This window comes from Rana temporaria, chromosome 3, assembly GCF_905171775.1.
Source record: "Rana temporaria chromosome 3, aRanTem1.1, whole genome shotgun sequence".
NCBI classification, from domain to species: Eukaryota; Metazoa; Chordata; class Amphibia; order Anura; family Ranidae; genus Rana; species Rana temporaria.
In genome coordinates, this window is record NC_053491.1 from 119,554,341 (window position 1) to 119,578,908 (window position 24,568).

The 24,568-nt window shown below is 42.6% G+C and overlaps 1 protein-coding gene across 1 annotated transcript in view; it reads left to right on the top strand.

The window, feature by feature from the left end:
• UCN3 (urocortin 3) overlaps window positions 1–21,819 on the top strand; it is a 28,911-nt gene extending 7,092 nt beyond the window's left edge. Inside the window, exon 2 of the mRNA XM_040343326.1 lies at window positions 19,989–21,819. Within this exon, the coding sequence (XP_040199260.1) occupies window positions 20,004–20,465 (462 nt within the window). The 5' untranslated portion in view covers window positions 19,989–20,003 and the 3' untranslated portion in view covers window positions 20,466–21,819. The remainder of the gene's footprint in view (window positions 1–19,988) is intronic.
• The last annotated feature ends 2,749 nt before the right edge of the window (window positions 21,820–24,568 follow it).

Here is a 24,568-nt window from a genome sequence, read left to right on the forward strand (position 1 = left end):
ACGCTACGCCTCCGCAACTTTACAGGCAAGTGCTTTGTGAATCAAGCACTTGCCCGTAAAACTTGCAGCGGTGTAACGTAAATGCGATACGTTACTCCGCCGCTATTCTACCTGAATCTGGCCCTTAGTACTTAACCGTGTCAGTATAAGATGCTGCAATTAGACAATTGGTATGTGCAAAACATACAAGGAGGATTCATGTTAAGATTTGAAAAAAAATTGTTTTGCAAAAACAAGCTGTATACTTGATTTAGCAAAACTAATTTCAGATGAACTAAGTGTTGGTGTAAAGCAGTGTTTCTCAATTCCAGTCCTCAGGCCCCCCCAACAGGTCAGGTTTTCAGGATTTCCCTCAGATGAAAAGGCTGTGGTGATTACTAAGGCAGTGAAACTGATCAAATCACCTGTGCAAGATAATGGAAATCCTGAAAACCTGACCTGTTGGGGGGGCCTGAGGACTGGAATTGAGAAACACTGGTGTAAAGGGACATGGGTAAAATTAGCTAGAATGGAAAACACAACAATGAAGGCATGCTTTGTGGGTCTCAGGTCATTAAATCTGATGCAATGGAAAAACTTGGAATTAAAAAGGAGATAAAAAGCAGAAAAGTCCCAGATATGATTGTTTTGCTGGACATATACAATAAGATTGTAAGTGGGCAGTTCCAGAAAACTTACCAAAAAATGTCTAATAAGTGGGCAAATCCTAAACAAGCCACTGTGTTAAACCCAACAGAAGTCCATGGTTACATGGTTGTAGCAAAAAATAATTTATTTAACAAATAAAAAATGTGTTCTGAGCAAAATTCAGTATTTTTGAGCATTTAACGATCCAGTCCATGCTTTGCACTTTAAAATGACATATATTAAAAATGATTCTGAATTGCACAGATTGGTAGTACACAAAAGCCAACAAAGAGGCACACTATAATGCCCCATACACACGATCAAAATTTCTCGATGGAAAAAGTCCAACTGACTTTTTCCATTGGAAATTCCGACCGTGTGTACGCCCCATCTGCACTGCTAGGCAGCACTGATGGTCATTGATGGATGGCACTGATTGACACTGATTTGCAGCACTGATTGGCATCACTGATGTGCACTGATTGGCACTGATTTTCAGCATTGATAGGCAGCACTGAAAGACACTGTTGGGGCTGCACTGATTATCAGGGCAGATGTTGTGACGGTATCGGTATGATATCCCCGTCAAGCATTCCCTCCTCTCCATACAAGAACATCACAGGATCCCCCACACATGAGTCAAGACTGAATGCTGGAACCAATACTGATTTATTGGCAGCTTGCTGCTGGTTATAAATACAGTTTTACAAGCTAAATCCTTAATCAAGGAACAATGGGGGCTCCACCCCCTTTTCACCCACTCTGGAGTTTCTCATACAGAATATAGCCAGACAATTCGAAGCCGACCTGAGACACATTTTCTTTAAATAATGACATCAGGGAAGTTAATTACAAGGTGTACGGAACACATTAGCTGGGCAGCCTGGCACCGCTGTGACAGCACGAGGAAAGCAATGCCAATAACTGGAAAGTGTGTTTACATTGTGATCAGCTGTGATTGGACACAACTGATCACGTCGAAAATAGCTGCTGATTGGCTCTTTACCCTGATCTGTGATCAGCTGTGTCTGGAGGACACAACAATCACCAAGCATGCCACCCACGCTGCAGTGGGCGCAATCACAGGATGACGTCTTCTGATGCCCTCTCAGAACTGGGTGACCGTGCTGTAGCCGTCATTTTGCTATAGCGTAGTCAGTAAGTGGTTAAAAAAACTCTTAGGAATACCGCTGTCAAATTATGCATACAAGCTTTGACATAATGACACTAAATTACATCCATATTCTTCAAAAATCATCCATACACATCTATGACTTAATAGTCCTGTAATCTATTTTTCATGAAATAATTTCTTACCATGTTTTTCTGCCTCCTTGTAACAACATCTACAATCTACGGAACCTCTCCCTCCCCCCCCTCCCCACGAAATGGACCATGAACACTAGTTGCGGTCATGTGCACTGCTCTATGCACACAAATACCATAGCCCATAGACCCTAGTCCAACTTGGGAGCAAGCAAGAGAGAATGGCTAAGTTCTTATATACAATGGGACCATGGAGAATGAATGTAGCCACCCTCTAACAGGACGTTGTATATATATATATAAATATATATATATATATATATATATATATATATATATATATATATATATATATATATATATATAAGTTTATTAGAGTATATACTTGTTTAGAATAGATTTTTTTTTTTAAACAGAGTTTGTCACTTTAACAGTGCCGGTTAACAGGATTTACTAATAGGTGAATATGCCTGTATAGAGGTAATGCCTTGTGTTAAACCAGCAACAAGATTTGAACGGTGCCAAATACAAAAAAGTAAATAAACACATTACATACAGTATACTGTAATCTTATAGATTACAGTACTGTATGTAAAAAATACACACCCCCCTTGTCCCTAGTGGTCTGCCCAGTGTTCTGCATGTACTTTTATATAATAAAAGCTGTTCTTTCTGCCTGCAAACTGTAGATTGTCCATAGCAACCAAAAAGTGTCCCTTTATGTCAAAAGTGATTTTAGAGCAGCTAGAAAACAGCGATAATAAATTATAATCACTTGCAGAATTGAGCGATAGCGATTTGTGGGGAAATTCGTCATAAAAAAATAAAAGTAATGACAGTGACAATTCTGCAACTGAGCAAATTTCAGTGTTTTTGATTTGATTACATTATTGAATAATTTTTATTATAATTACATTATTATTTGTTATAATTATTTATAGTTATATATTATATTTTAATTTATGATTTTGTTTTTCAAACTTTATCATACCCGAGATGTCTACTAGACTCTTGTTTGGACAGATTTAAGTGAGTTATTCCTAAGAATTACAGGCCTACAATGTAAAACGCCAAATTTTCATGCAAAATAATTGTACCGCTTTCAGCACCTAAAACCAGAAAGAATCATACCACCAGGGAGGTTAAAATCAAAATTGAAGGATGAGGTAAGTGAAGGAGGACTGCACTAGGGTAAAGGAAGCTATTTAGGGAAAACATTTTTTTACCTTTACAACCTCCGACGGACCGTTTTTATTGGTTCACCGCTGAAGCAGACCGATGGTCTGATGTGCGTACACACCATCAGTTCAAAACCCGATCGGGTCAGAACGCGGTGACGTAAAACTCACGACGTGCTGAAAAAAACGAAGTTCAATGCTTCCAAGCATGCGTCGACTTGTTTCTGAGCATGCGTGGGTTTTGAATCGATGCTTTTGTGTACTAACCATCGGTTTTGACCGATGGTCAGCCGTCCATCGGTTCGATTTTAAAGTAAGTTCTATCATTTTTGACCGATGGGCCGTACACACGGTCGGTTTGGACCGATGAAACTGGACTTCGGGCCGTTTCCATCAGTTTGGACCGACCGTGTGTACGCAGCCTAACAGGTACATAAATAGTAAGAAAGGGAGGTTAGATCATATTGGCCCCATAAAGAATGATGAAGGGAATCTGGTTACTAAGGATAGAGAGATGGCAAAGGTATTGAATTTTTTTCTTCTCCTTAGTCTTCACAAGGGAATCGGGGGGCTTCAGTAACCAAAACTGCAATGTTTAACCTCATGACACATCACAGGGAGCACCCTCATGGCTAACAGAGGACAGAATTAGAAATAGACTTGAAAAACATAACATTAATAAGTCACCAGGACCGGATAGCTTGCATCCGAGGGTACTTAAGGAACTCAGTCATGTAATTGCCAGACCATTGTTCCTAATTTTACGAACAGTCCACTGACTGGAATGGTACCCGCTGTTTGGAGAAAAGCCAATGTAGTACCAATATTTTAAAAAGGGCCAAGATACATCCCTGGGAGTTACAGACCAGTTAGCCTAACATCAATTGTATGCAAGCTCTTGGAGTGCATGATAAGAGACTATATTCAAGAGTTTAGCAGTAATCAGCATGGATTCATGAAGAATCGTTCTTGCCAAACCAATCTATTAACCTTCTATGAGTAGGTGAGCTACCATCTAGATCAGGGGTCCTCAAACTACGGCCCGTGGGCCACATGTGGCCCGCGGAGGACTTTTAACCGGCCCACCCGACCCTGACAGGCAACGCCGGTTACATGGCAGGTTGTAACACAGCGGTCCCGCTGTGTCACGGAGATCAAAGTGTTGGCAGATCGGGCGCTGTGATAAATGTCCTGTCCTCCTCCTCCTAGACCAGCTTGTGTGATAGAGCCAGTGTTCTGTCTATCACACTGGCTCTAGGAGGAGGAGGGCGGGACATTTATCACAGCGCACCAGAACTGTTACCAACACTGTGAGCACCGTGACACAGCGGGATCGTGACAGCAGTTTGGCACAGTAAGGAGAAAGGCTGTGAGGGGCTTACGATGGTGAGGGGGGGGGGGCTGATAATGATGAAATGATGATGATGATGGTGGTAGGGGGGGGGGCTGATGATGATGAAATGATGATGTGGGGGGGGCTGATGATGATGATGGTGGGGGGGGCCTGATGATGATGAAATGATGATGGGGGGGGCTGATGATGATGAAATGATGATGATGATGGTGGGGGGGCTTGCAATGAGGGGCTGATGATGATGGTGAGGTGGGGGGGACTTGCAATGATCATGATCGGTTTGCAATTAATGATTGTGAGGGGGGGCTTGCAATGAGGGGCTTATAATGATGAAGGGGGAGGGTTGCAATGATCGTGAGGGGCTTGCAATGGCGAGGGGGGGGCTTGAAATGATGGCTTGAATTTGAAATGGTGGTGAGGGTGGGCTTGCATTGATGGCTTGAAATGAAGGTGAGGGTGGGCTCAAAATAACATATGTGCAGTGTGCATAGGAAATTGTTCATATATTTTTTTTATAGTCCGGCCCTCTAACGGTCTGAGGGATATTGAACCGGCCCCCTGTTTAAAAAGTTTGAGGACCCCTGATCTAGATAAAGGAAGGCCCGTAGACGTGGTGTATCTGGATTTTGCAAAAGCATTTGATATAGTTCCCCATAAACGTTTACTGTACAAAGTAAGGTCCATTGGCATAGACCATAGGGTGAGTACGTGGATAGAAAAAGGACCTGGGGGTCCTAGTAGATGATAGGCTCAGCAATGGCATGCAATGCCAAGCTGCTGCAAGCAAAGTAAACAGAATTTTGGCATGCATTAAAAAGAGGATTAACTCCAGAGATAAAGCAATAATTCTCTCACTCTACAAGACTCTGGTCTGGCCGCACCTGTAGTATGCTGTCCAGTTCTGGGCACCAGTCCTCAGGAAGGATGTGCTGGAACTGGAGAGACATTAGTTATGAGGAAAGGTTACAGGCACTGAACTTTTTCTCTCTGGATAAGAGACGCTTGAGAGGGGATATGATTTCAATGTACAAATACCGTACTGGTAAACCCACAATTGGGATAAAACTTTTTCAGCACCAGGGAATTTATTAAGACACGCGGCCATTCACTAAAAATAGAAGAAAAGTGGTTTACCCTTAAACTGCGTAGAAGGTTCTTTACTGCAAGAGCGGTAAGGATGTGGAATTCTCTTCCCCTACCCATTCACCTGGAAAAAATTGTCAAAAATAAAACACATTACACAGGTTTTTAAATACATTTATTAGGCAGCTCCGGGGGTTTCTTCCGACTTCTTCGCTCTCTCCGGCCTCTTCTCCACGCTCTCCGGTTCTTCTTCCGCTGTCTGGTGTCTTCTACTGGGCTCCTCCGCTATCTTCTGCTCTTTTGCCCCCACTTTTGTTAGCTCTTGCCTGGTCTTCTCCATCGTCTTCTTCCCTCTGCTCTTCTTCCAATGTTGATGCAACGCTCTCTCCCGCTGTAATGCCGTGTGCGTGGTGTGCAACAACTTATATTGGCATGGGGCGTGGTCATCCGGTGATGTCATCCGGTGACCCCGCCCCTTATGATGTCACCAGCCAGTAGCATAAAGGTGAGGTGAAAGGGGCCGGGTCACCGGATGACATCACCCAGTTGTCGGGAAGAGGCCCTTGTCCCATCAACATGGGGACATGGTGCTTTGGTTTTGGGGGTGCAGCCCCCCCCGAAGCACCCACCCCCCTATGTTGAGGCCATGTGGCCTGGTATGGTTCAGGAGGGGGAGCTCGCTTGTCCCCATCCCCTTTCCTGACTGGCCGGGCTGCATGCTTGGATAAGGGTCTGGTATGGATTGTGGGTGGACCCCCACGCCGTTTTTCCAGCGTAGGGGTTCGACTTAAACTTCATACCAGACCTGGTATGCTCTTTTAAAGGCAACCAATGTCAGTTTTAAAAAAAATTGGTGTGGAGTTCCCCCTCAAGATTCATACCAGACAGTGCCTGGTATTGTCAGGGATCCCTATTCATTGAAGTCGGATGCATGTCGGACTTCAAGTGGCAGGGTAAAGTTGGATCCAAAGTAGTATGACTGTTGTGTCATATCAGTGTGAACCCAGCCTTAATGTCAAAGCTTAATTTCTGAAGCTAAAGTTAGAAGCTGTGTGCAGAAGGTATTAGTAAATCCCCCCCTGTCTGCCAAGCTACTAAGACTGTAAGGCAATCCATAGATGATTCAATTTTCCTTCCTGCAACCATCGGTCTTGATTTCCTTATTAACACAGTCGGTGCAGGCAGCGCTTTTGTGTTTGTCGGTGGGGAGGTGTGGGGAGCCTTCCATATCGGTAGAACACAATGACTACTGCTAGCGACTAAAGCTGCAGCATACAATATACAGCATATGGAAACATATGTTGTGGGGTTTGTAATGGTGACAACAGTGGACCATGCCTGTGTAATGTGTGCTGAAACAGACAGATACACCCCCCCAACACACACACACCACCAGTTTCTTCCCCTACTACCTACTAAATTACCTTATTATCCTCTTACACTATTGCCGGGGCCCCAATCCCCAACAGCAGGCAGAAGCGAACAATAACACCACTGAGCTTAAAGTGATTACCAAGGTATTTTTTTATTAAAATAACAAACATGTCATACTTATCTGCTCTGTGCAATTCTCCTCTTCTTGGGTCCCCTGCCGGCACTACTGACTCCTTACCCTTTCCGAATGCCCCAAAGCAAGCCACTTGCTATGGGGGCACGCATGTGAGCTTGATCCTAAACCAGGCTCTGTGTGTCCATTGACACACACACAGCGTGGCTTGGCCCCGCCCTCCCCCTGGTCTCTTCCCACAAGATTTGATTGACAGCAGCAGGAGCCAATGACTCTTGCTACTGCCTCCATGTCCAGTGAGGAAGGAGAGAGAGAGGAGAGAGCTTCTGCTCTTGGGGACAGTGCTGAATCGAGATTAGGCTCAGGTAGCTCATGGTGGGGATGAGGGGTAGGTGACCACATGGTTTTTACCTTAAAGTAAAAGTAAAACTTCAATCAATTGTTTGTACCTATAGGTAAGCCTATAATAAGGCTTACCTATAGGTACTGTAAATATCTCCTAAACGGTTCAGGAGATATGTACTACATATACAGCCAATGACATCATCTGCGTGTGCGTTTTGAAGGAATGGCCATCCATGACGTTTCTTCAGAGCCCTGTGCTGTGACCAGCACCTCCCACACGCAAGCGAGGGAGTGATGTCACGCTGCTCTGGCAAGTCACACACCTGGAGTCCGCAGACCCTATAATAAGAGCCGGGCAAGGATGTGGGACTGTGAGTGAGTGCGAGCACCGAGTACACAGGAGATTCCGGCTCTATGTAATCTGGCACTGGTGAGGCTGCTTTGATGGGTACTGATGACCCTTATTTTACTTCAAAGTTCTTTATTTAAAATGTAAGCCTTTTCCTGAAACTTTCCTCCTAAAATTAAGGTGCATGTTATACCTTGATAAAGACGGTATATCTTCCCTGTTTTCCACCCTCAGTAACTCAGGGGCTACATTTGATAAGACAGAGATGACCGGGCATGTGATCGTGATCTGTAGCTCAATGTATGGTTCTCCACTGTTAAGCCCCATACACACTATCAGTTTTCCTGCAGGTTTTTCTTTTCAGGTTTACCAAAACCATCTAATATGAGGTCAAACCTTAAGAATTTCAATTTGTATGCAATCGGGGCAGGCCCTTCCACTACATGGTTTTGGTAAACCCGAAAAGAAAAACCTGCAGGAAAACTGATAGTGTGTATGGGGCTTTAGTCCTGGCATGTGGGAAGCCATGCAGGAGCCCAAAGGCTTGCAATTTACATGGAAGACCCAGCCTGAGAGTTCCTACCAAAGTACTGCCTTCAAGCAGGGTGGCCCTGTGTCTTCAGCCACTCCCCTGTGTTACCAAACCGTAAATTGTTCCAGTTGTTCACCTTTGTTAGCAGCCCTGAAATCCCTTCAGTTGTTCACCTGTGTTACCAGACCTAGCCAGGACTTCCCTGGGAGGAACACTATGAGGATAAGTAATGTTTATTGTAGTAGTGATTTTTCTCTATTCTCTATTAATATAGAGCTTTACTGAGACTGTGCCGTGCTGTGCTTCCACCTTTTACCCTGATTGAGCTGCAGAGACATTGCAATGAGGAACTTCTGTTTGCACAGCTTTATAATCTGCTAATCTCTGTTTTGCACTGTATGTATCCTGTTTGCCATTGTAACGCTGTTTGCATTGTTAATCCTACTCTGCACCTATTTAGTAAACTTCAAGTTACAGTTACCCTTTGTCTGATCAATTTCTGATTCTCTTACAATCATTTTTTCATTGTACACGCATATCCACTGTATAGTGCATGTTAATATGATCCTTCCATTGAACTGTAAATGTAGTACTTGCTGATCTAGACTAAGGCTGGTTTCACATGGGCGGACTCCATAATGCACATTTGCCTGCTCAGCAGGGGATCTTTCCGCTGATCCCCAATGAGCAGGCGGATGACAGGTCTGATGACAGGTCTGTATACAGAGCGGACCCCGACACAGCCCCACTGTTCTCTATAGGGCATTCGGATGGAAACGGACCACCTGTCTATCTCTGTCTAACTGTCATCTGATCCACATTACAGATGGGGAATCCCCCATCCATCTGTTTTTGGCGAACAGGATCAGATCGGATGCTGTGGGTGTCTGCGGACACATGTCTGCTGAAATCCACCGCTCCATAAAGAACAATGACTGGTCCAATCAGGTCCACCCAAAAAACTCACAGGCAGACGTGATCAGACCACTCATGTGAAACCAGCCATAATCGGCAAAGAACAAAATAAATGCCCTAACAACCAACTTGCCCAGCTGGTGTCTCCTGTGGTCATCACTCATCTTTTACAATTGTCTTTTATCCATACATTTTCAGTTGCAAGATAGTGTAGATATTGGATTCTACACAGAATTTATACAATGTGTTCTTTATTACTTTCTGTAACTGGTTATATTTAAAAAGCAGTGAATGTGACATTCAAGGAACATTCACAGCAGGTGAATCAATCTGTGCCATTCACAACAAATGCACAAGGAAGATTTACCTGCAATGAATGAGTGGTAATTATCATATTCACTACTTTAAAAAATATGCCCCTTAGGTTAGTGTTGTATTTTTTTATTTTTTGGGGACTAAATTTGCTGTGATCAGTATTCTCTTAAAGTGGTATTAAGCCTAAAACCAAAAATGTAATATATTGGAGCTTACCAATCATTAGATAGTAGTTTTTTTTTTCTATGGCCCTGTACACACATCCGGGAATCCCTTCAGGAAAAAAATGTCGGTTTTCTTGAAGGGATTCCTATCAAGCATGTCTTGCAAAGCCGTGCATACAGACAGCCATTCAAAAGAACCGCCATTCTTTTGAATGGCAAGAACACGGTGACGTCATCGACTACGACGAGCCGGCGATCGTCAACTTTGGATGCCATCGCCACAATCTTGTTACACCCCACACTAAACTTGTATGCTACCGAACTCTTATCGAGCATGCGTGGGTTTACCTGGGACAGGTAAGCATACAGACGATGGGTTTTCTCGGCAGGAAAAACACTTTGCCGGGAATCCCGACGGGAAAATAGAGACCAGGGAGCATGCTAGGGAGCATACACATGGCTAGGATTCCCGGCCAAATTTTCTCCTGGCAGTTTTCCTGCCGGGAAAACCGGTCGTGTGTACGAAGCTTTAGGCCCCGTACACACGGCCGAGGAACTCGACGTGCCAAACACATCGAGTTCCTCGACCAGTTCAGCCCTGAAGCCGCCGAGGACCTCGGCGGGCCGAGAGCTCCCATAGAACAATGAGGAAATAGAGAACATGTTCTCTATTTCCTCGCCGAGGTCCTCGTCGGCTTCCTCGGCCGAAAGTGTACACACGACCAGTTTCCTCGGCAGAATTCAGCCAGAAACTCGGTCGGAAGCTGAATTCTGCCGAGGAAACTGGTCGTGTGTACGGGGCCTCAGACTTTTTTCCTCTGTTTTTACCTGGTGATAAACCTCACCTGGAATATGCAGTTCAGTTTTGGGCACCAGTTCACAAAAAGGATATCAGGGAACTGGAGAAAGTGCAGAGAAGGGCAACCAAACTGATAAGAGACATGGAGGAGCTCAGCTATGAGAAAAGATTAGAGGAACTAAATTTATTCTCTCTTTTAAGAGGAGATTAAGGGGGGATATGATCAACATGTATAAATATATAAGGGATCTATATAGCGAACTTGGCATTGAGTTATCCACTTTAAGGTCATCACAGAGGACAAGGGGGCACTCGTTATGTCTGAAAGGAAAAAGATATTTAATCTCCAAATACAAAAAGACTTCCTCACAGTAAGAGCTGTGAAAATGTGCAATAGACTCACTCAAGAGCTGGTTCTGTCCAGCTCAGTAAATTGCTTTAAAAAAAAGCCTGGTTTCTTTCATAGATACACGTAATATAACCAGATACTAATAGGTAAAGTTGATCCAGGGAATATCCGATTGGATCATGCTTTGCAGGATTTTTGCCTTCCTCTGGATCAACTGTGGGTATAGAATTGTGTATATAGGATTGTATATTTTGTATATTTCCCCCCCCCCCCTTTAAAGGTTGAACTAGATGGACTTGTGTTTTTTTTCAACCAGACTAACTATGTAACTATGCACTGAGAATATTGAATACTGTCCGTGATACTTTTTTTATTTGCACTAACATACAATTTTTCAGGACAAGCTTTCGGGGTATGTCCCCTTCTTCAAGGTCCAAGCAGTAGTTGAGTACTGCTTGGACCTTGAAGAAGGGGACATACCCCGAAAGCTTGTCCTGAAAAATTGTATGTTAGGCCGCATTCACACGTATTCGCGCGTTTTTGCATACAGCGTTGTTCGACGTTTTTGAACGTCGTCGTTTTTTATTTTAGCCAATAGGAAAAATGATCATCTCTTTCATCACTTGTTGCTATGTTCACAGAACAGATTAAAGCGACAAAACACCCGTAGAAACGCTTGTTGTCGCGCTAGACGCTTGAATCGAGCGTTTCCATTAGTTTCTATGGGAATACAAACGTTCAAAAATGCCCAAATCAGCCCGTTTCGCGCGATTCGGGTCCAGAACTTGTTTGAGCTTCAGGCGTTCGGCTTCAGCCGTTTTGGAGTGGAGATGTGAACCATCTCCATTGAGAATAATGTATTTTTTCCCCTCTAGCGTTTTAAAGCTTCAGGCTTCAGGCTACAAAATGCTCAGGTGTGAATGCAGCCTTAGTGCAAGTCAAAAAAATATCACGGACATTACTCAATTTTCTTTGTCACAATTGCACTAATACGGCTACAATCACGTCAAGTAACTATGCACTGTAACTATGTGATCTGACCAGTAACACATCCCTTGTATAAGTGAGACACAATTCTGGATGAATGAACATCAGACAGCAGCATTGTGATCTGGGGGATGGGAGTGTTAAATGTATTAGCAGATTTAAACAAACAATTATAAAGCTTACACTTTATAATCAGTAACAGCAAACATTTTTTTTTTTTTTCATTTTGGGATAAAGGTTTTAAATTAATAAATAAAAGCTGATCATTTTAATCACCCCTCTCAGTGTTAAATTGTTTGTCTCATCCATGTAAACTGATACATTCTGCTGGAGCTTTTGAAAAACAAAACACTCGCTGGCGGGATCACCAGATGAAAATTGAAGAAATAAAGCAAAAAGAAAAACAAATGCAGCCCTCACATCTAAAAATTGGTAAGCTGCAATATAATAAACTTTTGCTTTTGGGTTTAATACTTTAATTAGAAAGCTAAACTTTTAAATAATTAGACTACAGTCTAATTATAGTCAAAAGTTGATATGTAGCTTCTTCTGGAGTTTTAAACTCTAAAAGCAGACGTAAGAATTTATAATACTTAAAAATAGGCAGCATGCAATTTAAAAAAAATAAGTGTTGTTTAAAATTTCAAAACCGTGAAATCACCTACTGTTAATAAGGATGTCATGCAGTCTTGCTGATTTACATCTGTTTAGAAAGTGAAATCTGTAAAGTTATTTGATCTATTTGATTGTATAGCTATAAAAGTGTGAAAGTATTGCAGACATACTCAAACATACACAGATTGGCATATCTACAGGAAAATACTTATTGTACATATCAGTTATCCACAGATTGTATATTGTATTATTTTTATAAGCTAAGCAAAAAAGACAGTAAGTAGTTTACCAGTACTTAAAGCGGGAGTTCACCCGAAAAAAAAAATTTAACATTAGATTGATGCTCATTTTGTCAAGGGGAATCGGGTGTTTTTTTTTAAAATCGAAGCAGTACTTACCGTTTTAGAGATAGATCTTCTCCGCCGCTTCCGGGTATGGTCTTCGGGACTGGGCGTTCCTATTTGATTGACAGGCTTCCGACAGGCTTCCGACGGTCGTATACATCGCGTCACGAGTAGCCGAAAGAAGCCGGACGTCGGTGCGGCTCTATACGGCGCCGGCGCACCGACGTTCAGCTACTTTCGGAAAATCGTGACGCGATGTATGCGACCGTCGGAAGCCTGTCGGAAGCCTGTCAATCAAATAGGAACGCCCAGTCCCGCAGCCCATACCCGGAAGCGGCGGAGAAGATCTATCTCTAAAACGGTAAGTACTGCTTTGATTTAAAAAAAAAACATCTGATTCCCCTTGACAAAACGAGCATCAATCTAATGTTAAAAATTAACTTTTTCGGTGAACCTCCACTTTAAAATGTTTGAAATAAAGGCAATACACTAAATTATAATATGTTAATTACATTTCAAACTTTAGTGAACCTATAGCCAAGTATACGCTAATGACGCGTACACACGATCGGAATTTCCGACAACAAATGTTCGATGTGAGCTTTTGATCGGATATTCCGACCGTGTGTATGCTCCATCGGACATTTCCTGTCGGAATTTCCGACAACAAATGTTTGAGAGCTGGTTCTTAATTTTTCCGACAACAAAAGTTCTTGTCAGAAATTCCAATCGTCTGTAGCCAATTCAGACACACAAAAATCCTACGCATGCTCGGAATCAATTCAATGCATGCTCGGAATCATTCAACTTAATTTTTCTCAGGTCGTCAGAGTGTTGTACGTGACTGTGTTCTTGACATTCAGAATTTCCGACAACATTTGTGTGACCGTGAGTGACCATGACCGTGAGTAAGTCTTGAGTATGCAAGACTAGTTTGAGCCACCATTCCATCGGAAAAAAATCCACGATTTTGTTGTCGGAATGTCCGATTGTGTGTACGCTGCATAACAGGTTTTTTTTCGTGCAACCCGGCGGGTTGCAAGAAAACAAACTGACAGCTTCGGTCAGAACCATGCAACGTTAGTACAGGATCTCCCCCACTGAGCTGTTGTGTTCTGACAGGGTTAGGCCCCCCTGCCAGAACACTCTGATCAGCGCTCTCTGCCATTGGCTGAAAACACTAATTGGGAGTTGGTCGGCAGCTGGTTTTCCAGCATGCATGTCCAACAGAAGCCGGGCAAACAGTCAGCTTCTGTCAGATAGGCCTGGCATACTCACAGGCCTAATGTCTGACTGTTTTTTTTTCTAACCGGCCGTTGTCCCCCGCCATTTGGCCCGTGTGTACGGGACTTTAACACTTAATTATGTTAATTATAGTTCACATTTTAGAGAACATAAAGTTAATAGAGAAACCGGTAAGATAAGAACAGAGGTTGTATTTATGTGGACACTTATGAATCAAAAAGTCTTACAAGATGTTGCCACTTTATTAAAGTTAACCTTCCCTCCTTACCCTAAACTTCACATCAGTATGCATCTGTGCATGTTGATGTGAAATTATCTAACCCTGGTGCTCAGCAGAAAGCCCAGATCAAGGAGAGAATAAGGGGTTGATTTACTAAAGGCAAATAGACTGTGCAAGAGCAGTTGCTCCAGAGCTTAGTAAATGCTAGTACGTGCTAGCAAAAATGCATTTTTTTTAATTTTCTTTGCATGGGATTGGGTATTCTTTACAAAGTGAAGCTTTACCTCATTTACTAAGCTCTGGAGCAACTGCACTGTCTGTTTGCTTTCGGTAAATCGACCCCACAATTCCCCACTTCCAATTTGTCCATACTTCAGCTGTGTTTAGTGCAGAAAGGGGAAACACCTGATTAGAACACTTGGAAAGTGACTTAGAAGTGACTTGGGACGTGACCTGGAAGTGACTAAGGCCTTGTACTCACGAGCAGACATGTCCGATGAAACCGGTCCGCGGACCGTTTTCATCGGACATGTCTGCCCGGGGACTGCCCGGGGACTTCTGTTCGATGGCTGTACACACCATCGAACAGAGGTCCGCGCGTAAACAATACGTGGGGCGTGTCCGCAGTGTCGCCGCGTCGATGACGCGGTGTCGCCGCGACAATGACGCGGTGTCGCCGCGACAATGACGCGGCGACGTGGGCGGCCTGCCTTTAAAATGCTTCCACGCATGCGTCGAAGTCATTCGACGCATGCGAGGGATGGCGGGCGGCCGGACATGTACGGTAGGTCTGTACAGACGACCATACATGTCCGGGCGGACAGGTTTCCAGCGGAATGTTTTAAAGCAAGTCCAGGAAACAATTGTCCGCTGGAAACCTGTCCGATCCGCCCGAAAATGGTCCGCTCGGGACTACACACGGCCAAACATGTCTGCTGAAACTGGTCTGCGGACCAGTTTCAGCAGACATGTTTGGTCGTGAGTACGGGGCCTTAGAAGTGACTTGGAAGTGACTGGGAAGTGACTTGGAAGTGACCTGGGAAGTGACTTGGAAGTGACTGATACGTATTGGGCCATTTTGCAGAATGGATTACAGGAAAAGAGGAAATGCATTACAGTACAGGGCAAGATATAAGATCTAGAGTGTTATCTGTACCATGTATGATGATGAACATAGGGTCACATATCAGTCCAAACATCAGATACCTGTAGAGGTAATAGTATAAAAATATGATTACTGTGACAGTTCATAAGATTCAACTTTCTGAAGCCTACTTTGCTATCTCTATAAATCGTACCGTACAACCAAAAAAGAATTAAAAGATAATGTCACATTATATAACTTTAATGTCTTACCCAACTTTTGGGAATTCACTTTTAAAATGTAATGATTTTTTAATTTTAGTATAAAGGTTTGAGCAATATAATTATTACAAAAATAAATTAAATGGAAAGCAAAGACAATTAGCATGAATATACTTTGTTTAGCTGAGGTTACCGTACCTATTTTTTTTTTTAACTAAAAGCAGAACATTTTAGTTATTTGCAGATACATGCTCACTCACATACATAGCTGAATGTCTGTTGTCATTATATGTGCAGCAGACCAGGAGGCTTGATGACCCTCTGCACATAAAGGTTTGCTCGGAAATTTCTACATGTTATTTTTATGTTGGACAAGGTTTCCAACAACTTCTGCTCACAGGTCAAGTGGGTTATTTGTCTTTAAAAGAACAGGTTTAAACTGAGATGCCCTGTGCTCCCTAAATGTAGAATACATGCTCCGACAAGGAGAAAGTATAGAGGTCTTAACACACTTGTATTCGGTCAACACCTTGATAATACATGGCAGCATTACAAGGGCTGTTTTCACACCATTAGGAAAAAAACTTCCTTGATTATGAAGTGTGAGGATTTATGGCAGATAAACCAAAAAACAAACAAAAATAAACCCCAAAACCAAAAACACAAAAGGAATTAGTGTCCTATGGATTTGTACTTGTGAAAGAAAAGTCAAGTAAAAGGAATCTTTAAATTCTTTGCATACCAACCTGTGTTCCTCAATCAGGGTCCTTAACCAAGGTTTCCACAAAGGTTGCTAGGTTTTCCATGAGAAGTGGTGGAGTAACTCCCTGCCTGATGGTGCCTGCACAATTCCAGGGCCAAAGTCACTGGGCAGAGCTAGTGGCCAGAGACTAGTAGAGCCTCTCTTTTTTTCTCCCAAATGAGTAAAAACTGACACAAATGAAATTTTTGGTTTCCTATGCCCGTACACACGATCAGGTTTTAGCCCGGCCAAACTCACATCGGAATTCCGACGGAATTCCATCGGCGTAAAAGAGAACATGTTCTCTATTTCAAACTCCGACGGAATTCCACGGAAAAAAGTCCGATGGGGAATACACAACGGTTGGAATTTCCGATGGAAAAAGTGCGTCTGACCTTTTCCATCGGAAATTCAGATCTTGTGTACTGGGCTTAAAGCCCTGTACACACGATCAGGCCATCTGATGAGAACGGACTGAAGGACCGTTTCATCGGTTAACCGATGAAACTGACTGATGGTCTGATGTGCCTACACACCATCAGTTAAAAAAACCGATCGAGTCCAACGCGGTGACGTAAAACACAACGACGTGCTGAGAAAAATGAAGTTCAATGCTTCCAAGCATGCGTTGACTTGATTCTGAGCATGCGCGGGCTTTTAACCGATGCTTTTGCATACTAACCGTCGGTTTTGACTGATCGGTTAGGCGTCCATCGGTTGAATCTTAAAGCAAGTTCTAAATTTTTCGACCGAAGGATAACTGACCGATAACTTCAGTCCGTTTCCATCGGTTTTGACTGACCGTGTGTACAAGGCCTAACAGTTTCATTCTTTCCAGTGATCACCAAGGTAAAGGGACATTCTTCCCTCCACCAATCACCAATGTAAGGTGATTTGACCATACATGTAAAGGTGGTCAAAAACAGATTGAATTTCGGCCATTTCTCGCTGAATCAGCTGAAACTCATTCTGTGGGTGGCCCTGTTTGGTAAAATGATATTTTTCAATAGACTTACTCTAAGGGCAGGAAATTCTCAGCTGAACAGCATATGCACCCATTCAGGTGAAGAAACTGTTCGGGTATTCTTCCAGTCACAGGTGTTGGCTGTCAGAATACATCATACAATTGCTAGTCGTACAGATTGGTCATACCACACAGTTTAGTATGGAGGGATACATTTAGTAATTTGTTTCATTCAGGCAGTATGGCTGAATGATAGAAAAACTTAACGCGTATGGCCAGCTTAGGAGCGCCATTCTCCACTGACCACCAATGTCTGGAGACAGTTCTTTCACTAACCATCAATATAAAGGGGTCCTTCTCCACTGACCACCAGTGTAATGGGACACTTCTTTGTTTCATTTGCTACTTTAGTGAATTGAGGAGGTGAATGTTAAAAGATTATCTACCTAGAATGTAAGTACTCCAAGTATGCCACATTCTTTATTCTCTTATTTATTATATCTACCGTTTATTGATCATAATACTTCATGTACTGTGAGCAGTAGATCCATTCATTTTTTTGCAGAGGTTTCCTGAGACCTGAAATTAATTTCACAGGTTCCTCTGGGGTAAGGTTTTTGAGAAAGGCAGATATAATGTATGCCATTGTAGTCCCTTCCCCCCTGGAAGAAAATGTTACTGTGAAGGGGTATGTAGAGAGCTGACCATGTCTGGAATTGTGGGTTTGTGAATAGTTGAGCACCAGTCCCTGTAGATAAAAACAGAGAACAGCTTTATTACTTATAGTCCAGAGAGAAAATGGTATAACTTGCAGGTGTCCTAGGTTACAGTAGAACTCCAGCACTGCATATACTCTAATGTAGGAGGAAGCCATTAACTTTTAAATATTCATAATGCAAACTAAAGCCTCGTACACACGCACAGTTTTCTCGGCAAGAACCAGTAAGAAAACTGCTGGCAGAGCTTTCTTGCCGAGTAAACCGTGCGTGTGTACGAGGCTTTGAGGTTTCTCGTCAAGAAAACTTCCCAGAATCTCGACGACAAAAATAGAGAACCTGCTCTCTATTTTCTTGTTGTGATTCACGGCAGTGTTTTCCTGCCCAGAAACCCGAGCGTCTGTATACTTACCTGTCGCAGTAGAAACCCACGCATGATCGAAATGACTTGCATGCGCATAGCTTCCAAGGCATAGGTAGGGTGTAGCAAGATGGCAGCGACGGCATCGAATGTGAAAAATGCATGCTCGTCGCAGTCGATGACGTCACCGCGTTCGTGCCATTCAAAAGAACGGCGGTTCTTTTGAATGGAGTGTCTGTACACTCCTCCGGCAAGAGATTCTTGCCAAGAATCTCGCCAGGAAAAACAATGTTTTTTTTCCTGACTAGATTCTGGGCCGTGTGTACAGGGCTTTACTGTCAATCCTCCTACTAGTGCCAGAGGATCCAGTGACACCTAATGACAGAAAGGAGAACTAACAGTCAGATTGCATTTAGGGCAGTGGTTCTCAACTTCTGTCCTCAGGATCCACTAACAGGCCAGATTTTAAGTGTTACCTTGAGGAGATGCAGACTAGAATACTGCAATCACTGAGCAGCAAATGACATCACCTGTGATGTATTTCAGTTATCTTGCAAACCTGGTCTGTTAGTGGGTCCTGAATGCAGGAGTTGAGAACCACTGATTTAGGGGACAACTGAGCAAGACAAAACTATAAATTAGCACTGGCTGGTTAACGCCATGTAGACTAAATCATATGACTGGACGGCTACACATACCTTTAACAACAAACTGTAAAAGTTCATAGTTTTTGCCTGTTCATGATAATAAAGATGACTATCTTTAATACCGTAGTCCTTAATTAGTAAAGTAAAGGGCAAAAAAGCTAAGCACAGCAATGCACAACAATCGTCTTTCATTGTTCTGACTCTTGTAAGTTGATCACAATGATTTTTTTCTGATGAAAATTATGAAAATGTTGGGTACGTATGAAGCACCTGCCCTGTAAATTTACTGTAGGTAACTACTATTAGTAATATTGCTTAGTCTTTCAAACAAACCAACCATAGATTGTTGATTTTGTAGTACTAAACTAAGGCATCCCTATCATTTGTGCAACTGCTACACAGGACCATATCTTCAAAATGGTATAGTTCAATTAATCTTCTGTGGACATGCTGGTACCTGGATATGCTGTCACTCGATAACTTCTCTGTTAATGATAAAATATTTCAGATTTTCAGAGAGTTCCAAGTTATTCAGACAATTAACTTTTGTACCTGCTATAATTGGCTTCCTGAGTAAGGTAAAATGTATCTGTACTTATTTATAACTATCACCATCTAGAGCAGTGTTTCCCAACTCCAGTCCTCAAGGCACACCAACAGGTCATGTTTTCAGGCTTTCCATTATTTTGCACAGGTGATTTGATCAGTTTCACTGCCTTAGTAATTACCACAGCCATTTCATCTGAGGGAAATCCTGAAAACATGACCTGTTGGTGTGCCTTGAGGACTGGAGTTGGGAAACACTGATCTAGAGTGCCCCGCTCTCTTGTGCGTATGCAGAATTCATCTTGGATAGCAGAGCTTTGACCTGCCCTCTCCTGTACCTCACTGGTCAGAGAGGACACTCACCAAGCTTTGTGACCAACAAAAAAGCAGGGCAGGGAAGGCCAGTGTAACATCTGGCAAGATGAAGTTGACGCATATTTAGGTTTTGAGATTTGTTCATTTTTATTTACTACAGATTTGACTTTATTAATATGTTTTCGTATGTATGTCTAGTCGCAGAGTGGAAGTATGCCTCACACTAGGCTTCTCCTGCTACTACTTATAGTGTGCATGGCCCGATCCAGTCTTCACTACAACTTTTACAAAGCAGAGTCAATTTTTAGCTGCCTGAAGGAAGTACTTGAGGAGGCCAAGAGACGGAGCTTAGAAGAAAACTCTGTTCTAAGTAAGAGGGGTTATGAATTTGAACCAAGTGATAATCTTCTGTCCCAAGAAGAAGAGGAGGAAGAAGATGAGAAAGAGAAAAGAACATTTCCAGCTGCACGATACAGGTATCTGTCACAAGCACAGGTGAAGGGCAAGGTTTACCAAAACAAGGCAAAAAGTGACCGGCGGACCAAATTCACCCTCTCGTTGGATGTACCAACCAACCTTATGAACATTCTCTTCGACATTGCAAAGGCTAGAAATCTGAGGGCAAAGGCTGCAGCAAATGCCCAACTCATGGCCCAAATAGGTAGGCGAAAGTAAGGCTGGCTAGGCCTTGCGTGGGACACATAGGAGGGTACATACATTAGCACAAGACTTGTGTCATGAGAAGCCCTCCCATCCCACTCATGGCCGCATCATGGAACTTATCTTTGTACAGTACACTGCTATATTTTGAGTCCTTCAAAGCTGCATTTACTTCCTACATGTTATTTCCCATGGGGTGATGTTTCACCCTCCTCTCCCCCTTTAAATTTAATTTTAATTTTTTTTTATTTTTTTGCTCTCACTTTTTCTCTCTCTCTCTGTCTCTTTCTGAAATCTATGTGTTTTGGCTTTATCTCAATAACATGGGTTTATTATATCATATTTAATTTTTTTGTTACAATTTCCTTTGTAATCTCCCTTGCCTTTACATGGAGATTTTAATGCAGAAGTCGAAAATTATTAAAACATATGTTTGCATCTCCCACTGTGATGTTTTTTTTATTAAAACAAATCATTTCTGAAACCCCAGAGCTTTTTGTTTATATGTGAGCTCTTTGCACACCCTGTGATAGAAAAATGAAAAGCTATGCAGCTATGCCATTGCCCGTTTATTAGCTGAACGATTAAATGAGCAAACCGTTGTAGTTTTAACATTTCATCACTGAAACTTTTCAACCTTCTAACAAGCAAAACCCATCTTTTACTTAATTAAAAAGAAACACCCTGGTTGGATCCTATGTTGGTAATGAAAAACTCCCCTTCCTTGAAATGACTGCTGAGCAGTTTCAACAATTGCAGTTTATCTCTTTTGATTCAAACAATGTTTGTTTTTTTTCTTCAGAAAAGAATGCCCATCTAATGAGTGGATTGTTATTTTATTGAACAAGTGGATCCTTAACAAACAGAAACTTTCCAGCATGCCTAACATTTCTGTCACTTAAGCCTTATATACACTACAGTTTAGTGTATACCAGGTATACAAGCTCCACCGGTCTTACCCACTGAGCTGTTGTGTTCTGACAGGGGGACAGCGCCCCTGCCAGAACACTCCGATCAGCGCTCTCTGCCATTGGTTGAGAGCTCTGATCAGGAGTCCTTAGCTACTGGTTTTCCAGCATGCACGTCAGACAGAATCCGGCTTCTGCTGGACAGACCAACATACACACGGGCAGAATGTCGGCCGTTATTTCCCGACATTCTAGACTCTAGACCAGTGGTTCTCAACCTGGGGTCGGGACCCCCTCGGGGGTCAAATGATGATTTGCCAGGGGTCCCCAAATCCTGGGCTGTTTCTGAAGCCTGCACCGCTCTCCCAGCCTTTTCGTGGCTGCCCAGCAGAGCTGTCCCTAGAGCCTATGGCCACCCACTCAGCCTCTTCGCAGCTGTCCATTCATTTCATGGCATGGGTGGGGGGCAGAGACTAGAGATCAGCTGACTGGTGAGGAATGTGAAGTGGGAGGGGCTGGAGGAGACTCTATCTCCTGATTTCGGCATAAGTGTCACTGCTACGAGACACCACAAAGTCGGAGATACAGTGAAGCCAGGGAGACACAGTGAGTAACACTACCTGTGATTAGAGTTGCCATTAAAAGTGCCCACTACAGTTCTCAGATCAGCAGATGACCTTGATCAAGAGCACCTAAGTTGGCTGATAAGAACTCCCCCCAGCACTGCCACTGATCCCACCCCCCCTCCCCCCACCAAGGAGTAAAAGAAGGAATAAAAATAGAGAATACATGGAAGGGAGCAGAAAAGAGGTGGAGGAAAACAGAAAATGGGAGAGAAAGAACAAGAAAGACGGCTAGAGAGAGGGATGGGGAAAAAAACAAGAAATTAGGATAGAGAGATAAAAGGGAAAGAAAGGAGGACAAAGAGAGAGAGGTACGTCCTAACATGTACTATAAGGGGTTTTAATACTGTACGAGTGGAAGGGACTCAGGGAGCGCTAAATGTCCGTGGGTTAGGGGCGCAAATTACTTGTCTTGCCTTGGGTGCTGACAACCCACGCTACGAAAATAATTTTACTGTTTGGGGTCCCCACAACTGGGAAATGTTCTCAAGGGGTCACGGCACTAGAAAGGTTGAGAACCACTGCTCTAGACTATCATAGCTTTTGGATGTTAATTGTCACTAGTTATTATTTATTGCACACTACTTATGTTAGTTTCAGCCATGTTCCTGAGTACTGTGGGAGAATTATAATCAAGAACCACCAAATTTGGGAATATTAATATTATCTAGAAACTTGGTGCTTTTCCCTTCCCCTTTCTGCCTCCACCTTGCCAATAGCCACTCAATATGAGATGTGACTAGTGTTGTCACCTGGCCAGTATTTTACCTGCCTGCCCAGGAAACAAAATGGCAAGTGTTGCCAATGTTAATAACAGGAATGTAATTTCAGGGCTGGCATTTTTTTTCTAATAAGAGATGACAATCTCAGATGCATCCTTGGTGGAATTTGTGGGAAGGAGGAGTGAGCCAAAGTGCCAACTTTCTAGATTAAGACAGCCATAGAGTGCCACAGATGTAAAGCTCCCATAGTGCTCTTGAGGACTGCTAACTCTATTTGCAGGAGACTACAGGTGCCTGCTAGACATGCCAGATGTTGTTTACGAACATTAGTCACTTACTAAAATGGAGTACAAGCAGCATTCAAATGCATACATTCATACATGGTTTTGACATTTTACTAATCCAAAAAGTAAAGAGACTAAAGCACAAATCAATTATCTGTGAAATAATAATGGTTAAAATAGAAGTTTGCATTGTAAGAAAATAAGGCACACTGGGGGTTATTTATGAAAGGCAACTCCACTTTGCACTACAAGTGCACTGCATGTGCACTTGGAAGTGCAGTCGTAGATCTGAGGGGAAGATCTGAAATGAGGGGAAGCTCTGCTGATTTTATCATGCAATCATGTGCAAGCTAAAATGCTATTTTTTATTTTCCTTGCATGTCCCTCTTAGATCTACAGCGACTGTACTTGAAAGGGCACTTTCAGTGCCCTTTTAAAGGGGTTGTAAAAGTTTGTTTTTTTATTTTCTAAATAGGTTCCTTTAAGCTAGTGCATTGTTGGTCCACTTACCTTTTCCTTCGATTTCCTTTCTAAATGATTTTTTTTCTTTGTTTTCTTTGTCTGAATTTCTCTCTTCCTGTTCCTCCTCAGTAAGCTGTTCTGACTGACTAACCCCCAGCCAGAAAGGCTCGGATGCTCGGATGATGGGGGAAAGCTTACTGAGGAGAAACAGGAAGTGAAAAGTTCAGACAAAGAAAAAAAACATTCAGAAGGGAAATCGAAGGAAAAGGTAAGTGAACCAACAATGCACTAGCTTAAAGGAACCTATTTAGAAAATAAAAAACAAACCTTTACAACCCCTTTAAGTGCACTTGCAGTGCATTTGTAGTGAAAAAGTGGATTTGACTTTCGTAAATGAAACCCACTGTGCCATATCTGCTCCATACACTGTAGTGCAAGAGAGTAATGCATTCCTTTTTTTTTTCAAGCCGTTTAATTAGAGAAGCATTGGCAATTCAAGTATATGTGTGGTATATGGAAGATGCCAGTTGAAACTTCCAATATGAACTGTGCTTCCAGGTGCAAAATATAGCTCACTGATTAAAAAATATATCTAGTCACAACTGTTTTTTTACTCCCTTTGTTTTTTTTTTGTTTTTGTTTTTTTGCTGTCTGCGCTCAACTTGGGAGATATCTCTTCATTTTCTGCCTCAAAGTCATAACCAGAAGGTAGAGAAAAATCTATCCTGAGTAAGAAAAAATACTTTCTTTGACAGTTGTCATCGCAACGGGTGTCCTCATTAGAAGATTTTTCCTCTATTCCTCTTTCAGTAAAATATGTAAAATTTTGGATTTTCTATCCAGATCACAGTAGACAAGTAGAGGCAGTGAATCTCAGTTGGGTCACAGACGGCAGTAAGTACCTCCCAGTATTTCCCACTGTATCCAAAAAGTTTTGGCTTTAGATAAACTTTAAAGAAGAAGTACAGCCAAAGCTTGTTTTGCTGTACTTCTCCTATGGATCACAGGAGTGTCCCATTTTCAGCAGACAGTTGGCTGAAACCCACCTTCGGCTGATGTCACAGAGCTGGTCCATGCTCGGGAAAGATTGCAAACATATGGTCGGGATCCACCCACATT